This window comes from Miscanthus floridulus, chromosome 14 (assembly GCF_019320115.1).
Source record: "Miscanthus floridulus cultivar M001 chromosome 14, ASM1932011v1, whole genome shotgun sequence".
NCBI classification, from domain to species: Eukaryota; Viridiplantae; Streptophyta; class Magnoliopsida; order Poales; family Poaceae; genus Miscanthus; species Miscanthus floridulus.
This window is the reverse complement of record NC_089593.1, coordinates 81,585,241-81,600,815: the sequence shown is the minus strand read 5'-3', so window position 1 is coordinate 81,600,815 and position 15,575 is coordinate 81,585,241. Positions and strand designations below refer to the sequence as shown.

Sequence of the window (15,575 nt, the reverse complement as noted above, 5' to 3'; positions counted from 1 at the left end):
TAGGGTTTTCCTACTTCAAATCTCCTCTGTTCTATCTGGGGTTAGGTCTAACAGTCGGTGCCGTCCGTGATTTGGATTGTAGAAAATCAGAGAGAATGGGAAAATTTTGAACAGAAAGCCTCGAAGCTCCTCACGATGGTTAACCTCCGTGCCAAAGGTTCCAGAATCTGGTCTTTTGCTCCCGGTCCCGCCCGAAGCATCCTCAGAAACAAATTCTGGCTCCTGGTCCCTGGCTTTCCTCCACCAGCCATCCTGCGCATAAGCCCAAGCTCCAGCGGCCTGATCCAGCGAGGCCTCACTCTCGGCCCGTGGGTCGGCCACACCCGAAGGCCCCTTGGGTGCCAAGAGAATGAAATTTTCTATTTATATTTTTAAAGTTCGTTTTTGCAAAAATATTTTCTAAATAAAAAATTGTAAACTATACTACTGCCAGTGATTGAAGCGGCGGCAAGTACATATCGCCGGTTGAACCAACGGAATATTTGGTTATAGCTGTTTTAACTAGCGGAATTTTCTTTTTTTTTTCCTACTAGTTGAGTGCCGTGCGTTACTACAGGAACCAAATTTTTTCATGAGATAACGGCCCCGTTCGGCTTGCTGAAACTTGGCTGAATTGGCTGAAAAATACTGTCCTGTCTGAATTGTTGTGAGAGAAAAACACTGTTCCGGCTGAAAAAACAAGCTGAATAGTGCGGATTATAAGGTAAGCCGAACGGGGGCCAACGTGTCAACATCTAAGTTAATCAAAGATAAATCATTGAGATCACTATTTTTAGCGTACACTGTTTTCCTCTTGACGGCAGCCAACATCACTCATTAACAACTTTTTATAGGTATAATATTAACCATATGAGAGAAAAACATATTAGAAATACTATATAATCAACAGGTTTCAATTATATAAAATCTATACATCCAATCAATAACATATCAACACGTCATAACTACTTGTCTCTCATTTCTTTTCAACTTCCTCTATTACCTGAAATTTAGATGGATACAAAAAATGTCAGTAATAAAGGACACTAATGTAAGAATATAATAGTTATGCAAAATAGAAGACAATACCTTTTTCATAGAGTTAGGACCTCCTTGTAGACAATATTTTTCATGTATGTACCATGTATTTTGGTCTTTTTTTCTTATCCTTCTTATCACCGGGTGGGACGGCAAGAATCCTAATGTTCGATCTGGCAGTGGCTCTAGATAGCGCAACATACAACTGACCATGAGAGAACACCGGTTCAGGCAAATACACACTAGCACTAGGGAGAGTCTGCCCTCGTGCCTTGTTAATCGTCATGGCAAAACTGAGTCTAATAGGAAACTGCATCCTCTTGAACTAGAATAGGAACATCTCGTCATCCGAGGGGCATAACGGAATCCGTGGTAGGAATATTCGCTTTCCGGCATGGTTTCCGACCATAATTTCTGCATCGATAATATTTCTTGGGAACCCTCGAACAACCAGCCTGGTTCCATTGCAAAGTCCACCCGCAAGGTCAATGTTCCTTAGCAATATGACCGGGCACCCAATCTTGAGCTTTAATACATGTGGAGGGAGACCGTTGGGGGTCAAAGTGTTGAGGAACTTAGATGGGTAGTAGTTGTGTGGATCATCCACCGCACTGTCAAAGCTATGGTACACCATCTCATCCCCTTGGAAACGACTTATCATCTTCATGTTAATCATATCAACCCAGTTGTTTTGCTGAGATAATATTGCTTGTGAGGTGATGTAGCTCTTCTTTGACATATTGGCATTGAGGACAGGGAATATGCAGTCAATTAATGTATCAAGATCACTATCTTTCCTAGTCTGTGGTATGCATATATCATCAGGAAGGCCGATTTCACCATCACCATTAGCCTCCTCAGAGCCTCCCCAGATGCGTAGCAAGTATTCTGCAAACCATGGGTCACTCTTTGCTCTCATGTTGCGCACCAGTTTGAGATGTCGTATGGAATTCCAAAGGTACGACATCCGTAGTGAGGCACCAACTATTTTAGCCCTTGGCCCTCTTCGAACAACTGGGAGAACCTGCCTGAAATCTACACCAAACACCATAGTCTTCCCCCTAAACGGCAGGTTAGGATGGTCCATGATATCACGGAGGCTGTTGTCTAGCGCCTCGACACCTTGCGTCTTCATCATCGTCACCTCGTCCCAAATAATAAGGGATGCGGTCCAAAGCATATTAGTGGTACCACTCTATTTTGTGAAGGTGCAAAAGGCCTCATCATCGAGGGTGAGGGGAATCTTGAAGCACGAGTGGGTGGTTCTGCCACTAGGCATTATTGAGGTAGTAACACCAGATGTTAATGTTGCCACGACAATCTTGTTCTGACTACATATAGTAGCGAGCAGGGCCCTGTATAGATATGTCTTTTTGGTGTTGCCAGGTCCATCCATAAAGAACAAACCCCATGATCGCTATCAACAGCAGACATAATCTCATTGTAGGCAGCTTGCTGCCTCTTGTTAAGGGTCTTTAATAGTGCCATGTCATCAACGCTTTCCTCAACGCTAGCCTCCTCAAAAATCTTCCTAGGAATATCGCCAGATGGATCATATGTGTCATCGATATCAGGAAGTGGGTACATCTTTATGTCCTTCTTCATTGATTCTAACAACTTTCGAATATATGAGGACCATCTGCTCCACTGCGAAGCTGGAGTGGTTATTGCGCCAGTAGTCCTCTGACGTTGCCTCCTTGTGCTTTTTCTAGAGTTCTAACACATCACTTGGCTCACAAAATACCAAGATTGTTGCAAAGAGCCTTCGCAGTGCATATGGCATCATCTACAGAGTAGCTTCAGCAAGGCCCTCGTGTAGCATGTTGTCCGCTTCAATGAGGCCCCTTCTTTCTGCAGCTTCACGAAAAGTTGGTAGGAATTCACCAGAAACCGTCCTTACATCAGTGAATGAGGTTGCACCAGCCACGTGGTTTAGAAGCACCCTAAGATAGTAACACTCCCCTTCGACCAGATTGGCACATACAACTCTTCTAATGTGTCTTAAATGATTCTTTTGCGCCCTCCTAATCAATTCTTTTCCCTGTGAGTCCCACTTATAGTACTCAGGAAAGTCCCGATACAATATACCACGATCATGTTCAGATGTGTTGTTCTTCTCGAAGTAGGTTGCAAGCATTGACCTTTCAACACTTGGACAATTAAGCACTCGTCGAACACCTTCACGCTGGTGAAATGACACCATGTGCATGTCAAGAAGATGGAGTTGCAAGGACAACACCAAAGGAGACCTATCACTTATATCAAAACCATATATCCTCCACAAGGCTTCTGGTGGAGTTACCCATCTAGCATCCCTATACTGTTTGATTTCATCGATGTTTCCTTCATTGTCCTCCTTGTCAACCTCTCTCACAGCCACAGACACGTGTTCATAACCCTTGTAAATGTACTTAAACAAATACTTGACAGCCTTGATGCTCCCACATGCCTGAACATTGATGTGGCAATTGAACAGACGTAGGAAGTATGGGTTGTAAGGCACGACCCATCTATTGTCAAGGTCATGCCCGCGAACTTTTTCTTTTCTACCATCGTCACGCCGTCTGTAAACTAGGTATTAATCCTTGTGTTGTAATGTGGCATCACAGAAAGGTCGCGGGTAACGGTTCTTGCATGATTCACGACCATTTGTGCATGGACAATTGCGATTAAGTACTCCACAAGGGCCATGCATCATATGCTTTGTAACTATTTTATACAAGTCTGGATACTTCTTGTTTGGGAGCTCGGTATTGGTATTTATAAACTTGTCACTTGTTTAGTAGCCACCTATTATAAACATATATCTTCTAACATTACTTTACTAGGTTGTCATCCCTAGTGATGATGCCAGAGATGCTTGTTAGTACTACATAGCATTACTACTAGAATAATACTAAGTAGTTCTTTATTAATTTATGTGACTAGAAAGAATATATAAATATATGAATGAAGAGGATCTACAAGCACACAAATAATTATACCATTGTAGCACTTCATCCGGGAGTATTACATGTTTTGTTATTTATATTTTTACCACAGGGAAGGTCTAGCATGGACATGTTTGATAACTTATACTATTGATGGAGAAGTAAACCATAACCAATATTCTACTTATAACAGGGGTAAGTCATAGCATAAGATATATATATGATAAGTATTGATCATCAATAATGATAAATCACTTAGAGTACTCCTTTCTATGGGATCAGCATGGTCAGGTAGAATATTAGAAGAATAATTCCTAAGTCATTCTTAATTATGAGTCAAAGCATACATTGATTAGTGCAATTACACCTAGTAGCCATGGCTAAGGTTATCTTTATATCTACACATAAGGGATATTACTAAGGAGGATTAAGAATAGAGCTTGTTCTTCCTTCGTAACTGGACCCTACTTGCACCAATATTCAGGGAGTGGACTACAAAGGACTCAACGGAAGTGTCACATCCACGATCTACCACATGACCCAGAATATAGGGTGTATCCGTAGGTAAACAATGTATAAGCACCACGCTTACACAATGTCGACCACCCACCCAGTGTACTTTAGAGTGAGTGCTATACGAACTTATGCATACACATAATGATAAACTAACTATACTAAGTATATAATCAAAGTAGATGTTGAACACTATAACGAAGAACATGAATGAGATGAATACTAATATTGTCATAACAATTATAACTAGCATATAGAAATAATAGAGGTACAAAAGAGAGGGGGTACAAAGATTATACCAAACCACGCTCTTGACAAGATCGGGAATCCAAGAGAAGCCTGCTTGCCTCCCTCTAGACCTAGCCTAACTAGCTGCCCTAGAATATGTTGGAGCTCTAAGGATGATTGGGGTTTCTATCTTCTCAAATGACTTGATGATTGAAGTTATGCCTGGAGGGTGGCTGGGGCTAGTATATATAGCCCGAAGCATCCAATGTAAGCCCTTGGATCAAACCAACTTAAAGGATGGTGTAGATGCAATCTAGGAGGCGGTGGAGAACCGACATTTGAAGGAGGGGCTGAAATGTGGGTCTAGGGGGTCGGGTAGCCTACAGGTGGGGCCGACTGGCCCCACTTGGCAACCTCTGCCCCTCTGCTTTGGTGTGGAGTCCTCTTGAGCCTTCTGGAACCTTCTGATGTCTATTTCGCTATGGATAAGCATGATTAAATCTGACATCTTGATCCACCTTGACGGTTTTCTGGATAAACCCTGTAGAAAATACAGATTCACCAAAACTCATGGAATTTGTTAGTTTAAACCCCTAGACCTTCGTTGGTGATTATATTTATGCCCTTATGCATGTTATATTAATGGTTTATAATGATTGTTAACTACCATCAACAAACTCCCCCAAGCTTAACCTTTGCTAGTCCCTTCGCAAAGTTAAACTTAGTAAATGGATCAGGAGTTGCGTCGATGCTTTCACTCCTCAAGAGTACACATGCATTCAAACAAGAATTATCCTCTGATTGGAATAAACCGATCTAACTTTCAAACTTACCCATATTACCTTCAACCATGGGGCTTCTTAGCCTTCACTTGGGTCTTGAGCAATTGAAAGACAAAATGATTAAGTCAAACACTATGTCTCAAGTTCTTTGCTCAACCATTATTCTAGAGTTTTTTTATAGATTTTTAAAATAAAATTTAGAGCTTGCTTTGTATGACACTCTCAAGTCTCTCAATATATGTAGTATTCGTGGATCCTCACCAAGGCAAAAGTGATGTTATGCCTTTTTCTTTCTACAACTAAGGCTTATGTGGAGCTCATAGGAGTGGAAAAAACATAAAAGAGCATACTTGCAATACATATATTGTAAAGTCAATCCTCAGATCCAAAGAGAGTTGAGTCATACAATCAAATCAAGATGTGCATGTGTGTGGATGTATGGTGGATATATTTGGTGACTAACCTAATTTTACTATGCTCCTTAAACATATCTCTCTTTTGAAACTTGAAAACAACTTTGCAAGAAAACATGAGCTATCTTATTCATCTTTTCTTCTTTTTTTTCTTTTTTCAGGTGGACACCGAAGTACCCATTGTTTTAAATATCTTGGACACTTGTCCATTTTTTTCTCATCTTTCTATTTTTATGAATAAATTTTGCATATCCACATGCTTCTTTTTTGCAACAGAACTTTTGAGAGATAGCAACAAGAACTTTGGAGCATTTATTTATTGTTTACCCCCAGTGTAGGAGTAAAATATTTTTGGTTGGATCTAGATGGAAAAGCATATTGTTGCGCCTACCCCTAGTGTAGGAGTAGTGCATATTTAGGTGGTGTGTACGTGATCTTGATTTTAGGAGCATGACAAACCTCTCATAAGGGTCAACAAAGCTGGACTAAACTCAATGCAATGCAAGCAGCATATATAAGTGGAAATTTTACTAATCTAAATATCATATATGGCTCTAGTAGGAATTCAAGCTTTGTCATACAGGAACTCATCATGTAGGATTTTTATGTTTTTTAAAAGATAAATCTCCAGAACTTTAGTGTCACGTGGAATAAGATAAACAACAGGTCAGACCTTCTCATATCATATCCGTCAATTACCTAGACTTAGATTAAGCATATGCTACCCAGAGTTTCAAGTTCAGAGTAAATTCTTATATCAAAATAGTCGTGTCCAAAACTCGAGAGAGTTCAAGACTGAAAACTAGGAACTTGAAAGGAATTACGTCAGAGCAACTATTCATCATGTCCATTGCAAGAGATTATTCTCAGAGTCCTTTTATTTTATTTAGTTCTTAAAAATCAAACTTAAAGAAAACTTAACACACCTTTTATTTTGTTTTCAAAATTTAAGATCACACCTTTATACACACACACACACACACACACACACACACACACACACACACACACATATATATATATATATAACTAGCTAAGATAAATTTTTATTTTGCTTTTAGTTAGTTATGCATCTTTTTATTTTTAAAAAAAATATGAAGCAAACTTAAAAATAGTAAAACCAAAAGGGAAAGAATACTTAGCTAGATATATGGGGATGCTCCTCTCACAAGCTGTATGTTGTCTTGGTATTTCTTAGAGTGAGTCTACCAGCAAAAGTCTTTCTCATCCGTCCAGAAGTTGTGTTCCTCATGCAGCGAGTGTAGCGACAGTTCAGGAAAATATCCTTTCGATGGATGGCTTTACTCTTGATCATCCTGCAAAATACTCCAATAAGAACACCAAAACTCATGACACAGATTAGGATAAGGGGTTAGCGGTCAGCCATTCAAAGATTTGTTGTCCTTAGAGGTTTAGACAGATTTTCTAATTGGCAAAGTTCTGGATGTATATTTAATATTTTTTTGGGTTTTATTATTTATATAATGCAGAAAGAAAATATGCATGCATGATATTATTATTATTTTTTATGCCACCACAGTGAATAGTCCCTTAGGCTTTTACACATCGAGAAATTTTTTCACATGGGGCTTTTGCTTTATGATGCAATGATGTAATGCAGTCATGAAACTTTTTATCCTCCTTTTCTAAATGCATGCTAATGCTAAAAAATGAATATGCTAAAGTGAAAAGTAATTCATGCAATACTAAAAAGTAAATATGGATAACTACCGATGTTACCTCACGGCCAGGGTTTGGATTTTTAAGTCCTCCGGACAGGACTTGACTAGAGAAAAGTTCTTTACTCTTCGGGTGCATCATCCGGTCTCAACGATGGAAACCCAGATGGCTGCACATCTTGTGATGGTGTCTCTGATGGTGATGTTAGCTTCTCTTTCCATATCTGCTTGGTCTATGGGCATAACTTAGGCAGAGTAGGTTTATCTTTCACAACTTCTTCAGGTTCTTCATCTTCTTTCCATTCATTCTTTGGATGTTGATTCTTCTAACGTTGGGATGATCGATGTCTCCTCCTAGAGCGGGTCTTCTTGGGCTATTCATAAGTGGTATAACTATTGAAATAATAGCGTACCTTTTCTCTAGGGAATTGGAAGTGGACTTGTCTAGATCCAACATAGATGATCGCGTTGGTGGTGTTGAAGAACGGTCTTCCTAATATAATAGGTGTATCATCTTCTTCTGCACCCATGTCTAGAACCATGAAGTCGGCAAGGGCAAACTGATAATGTATTCTTACCATAACATCTTTCTCTATTCCCTTTAGAAATTGGATTGATTGGTCCACCATCTGCAATTGCATATATGTAGGGAACAAAGGTTCATCACCGAATAAGTATTCATACGTTACCTTGGACAATGTATTGACACCCGACCCAATGTCGTAGATGGTCTTGTGGAATATTCTTTGTCCAATGGTACACTCGATCGTGGGTACGCCTAGGTCATCCTTCTTAGCAAGGAATGGTGAAATGAGGAGGTGGTCATACTCTGATTGAAGTGTGTTGATCATGTTAACTGATTCTTTTTTAGGCTTCCTGGCCTTGTTCTTCCTCCTTCTCCTATTGTTCTTCTTCTTGGTCACTATTGTCTCTTCGGGCAGGTATGGCATCTACAGATGTCCAGGAGATTGCAGGATATGGTTCTTGAAAGAAAACTTCTCCTTTCTATCCTTGATTGTAAAGCAGATCTTGGCACTATCCGCATAGATGATGGCTTTTGCGGTGCTTAGGAAAGGTTGGCCCAAAATAATGGGTGCCCTTACATCTCCACCTATTTCCAAAACCACAAAGTCTATGGGAACATATGATTGTCCCACTTGAATAATGGCATCTTCAAGAACTCCCTTGGAGTAGTAGAGTGACTGATCTGCAAGCTGCAAACGCATATTTATGTATAACAAAGTATCTCCATTAATTTGATCATAAATTACCTTAGGCATGATGTTGACACTTGTTCCGAAGTCACAGACAGCTTCTTGGAAAATGTGAGGTCCAATAGCAATGGGGATGACAGGTCTCCCTAGATCGCTTTTCTTTTTAGGCAAGGTATAGTCTATCCACCTTCCCATCGATGGTTGTATATAATAATATGCTGTGTTCTGAATATCGATAAGATTTGCAATTTCTAGATCTTCTGGTTGCCCCGGAATCTTACCTTTGTTGAACGGAGGAACAACAACTGCTAGCTGAGCTATTTGTGATTCTATCATTTTATCAAAGCTATGCTGATTCTTAATGGCAGAAGCAAAGCTATCCATTCTCTTATTTATGTTCTCTAGAATTTTATCATTGGTAGCTACCTTTCTAGATAATCCCTCCATAAGTTTGGATTGGCCAGCAATTAATTTTCTCAAGGGTGGTTGATTGAAATTATTAAAATTATTACCTTGATAGTTACCTTGGTAATTCAATCTCTATTGTTGGTTCCATCCTTGATTCTATTGAGGACAAAAGTAGTAGTTGTTGACAAAGTTCACATCCTATTGGGTTTCAAGACAACTGTTCCCTGAATGCCCAGTATTTCTACATACTTCACATGTTATGTGGGAATCATGAATGTGTATTACTTCTTGCTTCTCATTGGCTCGATCATCAAGCTTCTTCATCAGTAGGTCCATCTTGGTAGACATCATGTCTACCTCCTTGAGTTGATGCATACCTCCAGCTCTCTTGCGGGTCTAAAGATGTTCTTCATTCCAACCTTGGTTGGAGGCCATATTCTCCACAAGAGTTGCTGCAGCTGGTATGGTGAGTGACAGGAATACACCTCCAGCAGCAGCATCCATAGTCTCACGGGTACTGTTGGTCACCCCATGGTAGAAAGTCTGCATGAGTAGCCAATTCTCCATTCCATGATGAGGACATTCCACAATGTAATCTTGAAAGCATTCCCATGCCTCAGGGACAGATTCATCATGTTGTTGCTGAAAGCTTGAAATTCTCCCACGTAGAGAATTGGTCTTGCCTGTGGGAAAGAACTTTGCTAGGAAGGCAGTGGAGCAGTTATCCCGTGTAGTATTTCTATCTTTGTTGGCGTAGAACCATTGCTTTGCCTTCCCCAAGAGTGAGAATGGGAAGAGGTAGAGTAATATGGCATCTTGGGTTACTTCTTTGATTATGAAAGTGCTACAAATCTCCAGAAAGTATTGGAGATGTGCACTCGCGTCTTCATGTGCCTTTCCACAAAACTGGCTTGCTTGCACCATGTTGATGAGGGCTGGCTTGAGCTCGAATCCATTGTCTCCAACATTGACTGTTGGTCCAGTATGAAATGTTGGCCGTAGTTGGAGCAGAGAATTCACAGAGAGTCTTGTTAGCCATGGCTTCTGAAAGGATCAAGATGCCCAAGAGGGGGAGGGGTGAATTGGGCTAATTCTAAATTTCTGTCAATAATTAAACCCTAGACTTAGCCCACTTCACCCCCTTGTGCCTAGAAGTGTTTCTATTTTTCTACCGCACAAAAGTTTTGCACCCTAGGTTCTAATCCTACTCTAGCATAGCAATTCTAAGAATGTAAAGACATGAATTGAATTGCTCAAAAGTAAATGCTCAAAGTAAAGAGAGGGAGAGGAATGCGGTGATATTTTTCTAAGGTATCGGAGAGTCGCCACTCCCCACTAGTCCTCATTGGAGCACCCACGCAAGGGTGTAGCTCCCCCTTGATCCGCGCAAGGATCAAGTTCTTTGTACAGGCTTATTCTTCGACACTCTATTGCGGTGAATCACCCACAACTGCTCACACAATGACTTGGGTCATCCACAAGCTCCGTCGGATAATCACCAAACTTTCAATCACTACCGAGCCATCTAGGTGATGGCAATCACCAAGAGTAACAAGCACAAACTCTCACTTAACCAAGATAAGCCTAATGAGAAAGGTGGATGCACACTTACTACTCCCTATGCACTAATGAGGTCCTTAATCTTGGATTCTCAAATCTCAATCACCCTACTAGGCTCTTGCTCTCCCATGCACTCCAAAGATGTTTCTCAGCTAAACAAATGGGCAAGAGAACTAAATTGGATGAGTGGGAGAAGTATTTAGACTCCCCGCTTCAAAACATACCCGTTAGGGTCCAACTCAACATTTTCGGGGTGACCGGACGCTTAGGTCAAAGTGACCGGACGCGTCCGGTCAGTAGCCAACGGCTACATGATGCCAGCACAGTCATCAGACCATAACAGAGACCGAACTCTATCTAGTGTTAGATCGCCACCCATCTGATGCATCCGGTTAGCAATTTCCTTCTCTGGATGCTTACTGTTGTTGACCAGACGTGGCCTCTAGTGCGTTAGGTCACAACGTTCTCAGCGTCCGGTCCCTTGTGAGTGCTGCGCACTCATCGTTGTGCACACCTGCACGTTCAATTCTAATTAGGAGCCAGTGTCTGGTATTCCTTCTACCACTGTAGTGCATGCCAACAACTAACCGGACTCACCCTGACCGAGTCCGGTCCAGCGTCTGGTCATTAATTTAACCCTCTAATCACATCAAATTTGAAATCCTTCATGAATGAAATTGACTTCCGACGATCTTTGGGCTGTCCCTGAGCTAGTTAGTGCTAAGTTTGACAAGTGTGCACCACACCTAAACCATTAGACTCACCTAGGTCTAGCTACTAGTCTATACCCCTCTTAATAGTACAGCCAAAGGAAAATACAAAGTCCTAAACTACTATAAGGTGTTGTTTGGTTCAGATAAGTAAATGCAAACATAAAGGGATTGGATAAACAATGGTAACATAAACATGGTAAGCACTTCCTTGATTTGTTTGGTTATATCTCTGGTAATATAAATAGAAAAGAAGTAGTGCATTCATCTTTCGTGCTTGCCTATTGCATGCATTTGTCATTTTGTGCTTCCTTTATTCACCTCACGACCACGAATGCAAACAAGCAAAGCCGCAGTGTCCAGGTTAGCGAACGATAATTTCCTTTATTCACTTCACCTCAGATATCGGATAACGTTGTGATGGCAGCGGTATTACTTTTGTGAAGGGTTGTATCGAACAATGGCGTGATCCAATTACACCGCGCCTAAAACAAACAACATGCAATGGGATCAGTTACCCTCTGCAAATAGATCACGTTACCAATGTCCGAACCAAATAGCACCTAAGTGTCTCTCTAACTCCAAACAACACTTAGAACTAGTCTGTCGTTAACCTTGTTGTCCATCCTTTGAAAACTAAAACGATTTCCATCGATAGGGGCATGAAAACCATAATTTCCCAAACAATTACCATTACCATGACCTAACTCAAATTTCCTCTACAAAAAACATGTTAGTCAAAGTAATCTCGTGTCGTCATTAATCACCAAAACCCAACTAGGGGCCTATATGCTTTTAATCTCTCCTTTTTTGGTGATTGATGACAACACAACCTCGAGTATGTGTATAAGTGATGGGTGAGGTTTTCAACATGCTTAGTTCATATAAGCAATTGACAATAAGAACAAAAGAGAGTTAGGCATGCTTATATGACCCAAGCCAACACGATGTACTCACAAGATATGAAAGAAGCACGAGTACACAAAGTAAAGCTCAGTTAAACCAGAGTATAACGCGGAAGCAATGCAAATGAGCAAAAGCAAGTGACATGACATATATATCAAAGTAGAGAGCACACATGTCATAAGAGTCTCATAATCACATATATAACACAATGTATGAAAGTAAACATGAATGCATGAAGTATCTCACACAAAAGAATGAGTCCATCTCACATGCTCCCCCTAAATCTAACATACTCGCTCCCTCTCCCCCTTTGGCGTCAAGCACCAAAACCTAAGGGTCGGACGGCGGGGTAGGAGCAGATGAGTCAGGCGCTGAGGTACGGTGAGAGATCTGAAACTAAGTAGCATCATCATCTGACTTTGGACTCAGAACTATCGGACCAGTAGGAGCAATTAGCGACTGACCCTCTGACTCTGAAGTGGGAAGTGGAGCGGTCTAGGTCTACCCTGCGGTCTCAATAACTAGGTCGACTAGTGGAGAAGTAGAAGCTAAAGCTGTAGCCTGACCCTATGGCTCTAAAGCTGTCTTTGTAGGAAGTGGAGCCACAACTGTCTCTGTCTCTATCGCTGAAGCCTCAAGTGTAGGAGTGACTATCTAAGGCGGCTCTAACGAAGCAATAGAAGATGGGGGAGTCTCGGCTGTCCCTGTGACTAGAGTTGCTACTGTAGTAATAGGCACCTAAAGCTCTAGAGGTGTGGGGTGACCTATGATCTCTCTAAAAGTGGCAGCCAAGCTCCTAGAGACTGGTGTATCTGCCACTAACACACTCGGATTAAGTAGGGGTGAATTCGGTGATAATCAGAGTGAAGCTCTGAGCCTATGTCCCTAGTGTAGCAAACCACTTTGAGACTTGCTCGGTGGGTGAGGCCAACTATGGAGCTGTCTATCCCTGACTCTAAAGCCCACTAGGCTGTATAGCTAGAGTCACTAGGGTACTAGTAACAATCAAAGCAAGCTGCAATGTGGGCCGATAAGGAGCAATCCCTATAGCTGTAAGGACATGCTGCTTGAAGCCAAGAAGCTACTACTGAGTCTCTAGCTGTTGCTGCTGAATGACCTACTGTTGCTGCTAGACCTGGTCCTGTCGGGTCAACATCTGAGCGAGAGCTATAGCTATGGCCTATGCCTGACGTGTCGCTCCTGCTGCATCCTGTCAAGTATCGCTATCAGAGTAGGGTCTGTCTACGGTGGCTAAGGTGGACCTAAGCTAGAACTACTAGCCTCTCTATCGTGAGCCCATGGGGGCATCCATGGAATAGGCTGGTAGTCCTCGTCTAAGCTATCAGACAAGTCATCCTCGTCCTCATCGTCTGGCTGTGCCTCCAAGTCTATAAGCTCTGACTCTGCCAAAGCCCTGATGGCCTCGTCCTGCTTGGCCTCTGTCTCTAGCATGTCTAGCCTCTGATGACAGCTCTGCCTTGGTGTCCTAATCCTAGTACTGGAATCCATCAGCTGGCGCATGTCGTACTCAGGGAACTCAGTAGAAGTACCAGTCAACTCAGTCACTACCTCAGGAGGTATATGTGAATAGGCTTGTAGTATGAGAAAGCAGATCCAATGGGCATACGACAGTTGACGGTGGCCTTTGAAGCCCTCTAGAAGAGTGTCCTCTATCTCTGAAAGTATCAAGTCCCAAATATCAAACAGTGTCTGAGAGATCAGGTGGTGGACTAACCAAAGCTAAATACGAGTCAAACCCTCGTGGTAGCCTCCCCTCGAAAGCAAGGTCCTCCTTATGATCACATCTAGGAGACGAGCCGTAGGTGTAAGGGCACCTAGAGTGTGCCTTGAACCCTCTCCAAACGGCTCTCAAAAGTAGGCTCTGACTAAGTCTGTGGGTGGCATTGCTCCACCATGAGGATGTCTCGGTGGCTGAGTCTATCCATAGCAAATCTTGTGAATCTTGGTGGCTGACTCTGGAATCCTCAGTATCTCTCTAACCCTATTACTATACAAGCTGTGGTCACTTCCTCTAAAAACAAAGTGAATATACCTATGACCGGGGTCAATCCATAGAGAGGTGTAGAACTTTCTGACCCAACTAGCAATGTACCTACCGGTCCACCCCAAGAGATCTGCTAAGCTAGGCAGGAAGTGAGGTGGGGACGAACCTGCTCTCCTCCAGCTACCACTATAGCCTCCAAGCAACACACTCTCTGAGATCTAAAGGCTACACCACTATTCATATATGCATTATAGAAATCCTCCTAGAGCACTATGTAGAAACCCTCGGAAGCTCTCTCGTCCTGCTGAGGTGGGATCCACTGCTCAACCTTCACAAAGTGAAGCTGCTGCACCTGTTGAGCTATGGTAGCCCTCAAGTATAAGTGCTCTACTAGCTGTGGGCCTCATGGTCTAGGAGGTGGTCGAGAATCATGCCTCTGCCTCTCTAACCTAGGTGTCACCTAAGCGCGAGCATGACCTGAGTGTCATAGTGGCTACTCCTCCTGCTGCTCTGCCTCCTCCTAGTGCTACTCGGACTCCTTCTAGGGCTCAATCTCCTCCACACGAGTGCCCTTTGGTGCATCCTCCAGAGATGCACGCTGACCTCCAAGCATGATAGTACCACATGGACTACCATGCCTAGCCTCAAACTCCTCCACTGTGGCCCTCTGAGCTGGTGACAACTGATTGCCAATACAAACACCACTGCCTCTGCCACCTCTCTTAGCATGCTCTGCAGTGGTGGCCACTGCTGCTGCTCTCTCTGCCTCTATGTCACCATGCTTGCACTTCTTCTTTGTAACCATCTTCTTTGGCCCCTTCGCCTTTTCCTGCTCTGTTAGACATGGTAGACGCCTCTCATCATCGCTGGGACCACCCCCGACGTTCTTGCAATGAGCCATACTGACACTCACTAAGAGCAGTTGCCATTGAAAAGATCAACTATCAAATCAAACACTCAAGCAAGAACTCCCCTTGAGTTAGAGAACCCCTGCCACTGACAACAAGAACTCCCCCTTCCTATGGCATCACTGCCCACTGACACTTGTGAGGCTTGGCCTGAATCCATACTTGTGGGCTTGGCCCCAAGTTTATCTGCCACTAAAACACTGACCAAGCACCTCACTGCCCAAACTCGCTGCACGATAGAATATAGAAGGGTATATAAGCATCACATATGCACTAGAGAAGTGATTAACCTAATTGAAGCA

General features: G+C 42.4%; 1 protein-coding gene and 1 non-coding gene across 2 annotated transcripts; one reads left to right on the top strand and one right to left on the bottom strand.

Moving 5' to 3' along the window:
* Positions 1-1,342: 1,342 nt before the first annotated feature.
* LOC136503862 (ATP-dependent DNA helicase PIF1-like) lies at positions 1,343-2,155 on the bottom strand. Its single transcript, XM_066498806.1, has one exon. It carries the CDS (start codon positions 2,153-2,155, stop codon positions 1,343-1,345), a length of 813 nt encoding a protein of 270 aa, XP_066354903.1.
* A 7,594-nt stretch (positions 2,156-9,749) lies between these two features.
* On the top strand, positions 9,750-9,858 carry LOC136506358 (small nucleolar RNA R71). Its single transcript, XR_010771567.1, has one exon. It is a non-coding gene; the product is annotated as a small nucleolar RNA R71 (small nucleolar RNA).
* Positions 9,859-15,575: the final 5,717 nt, after the last annotated feature.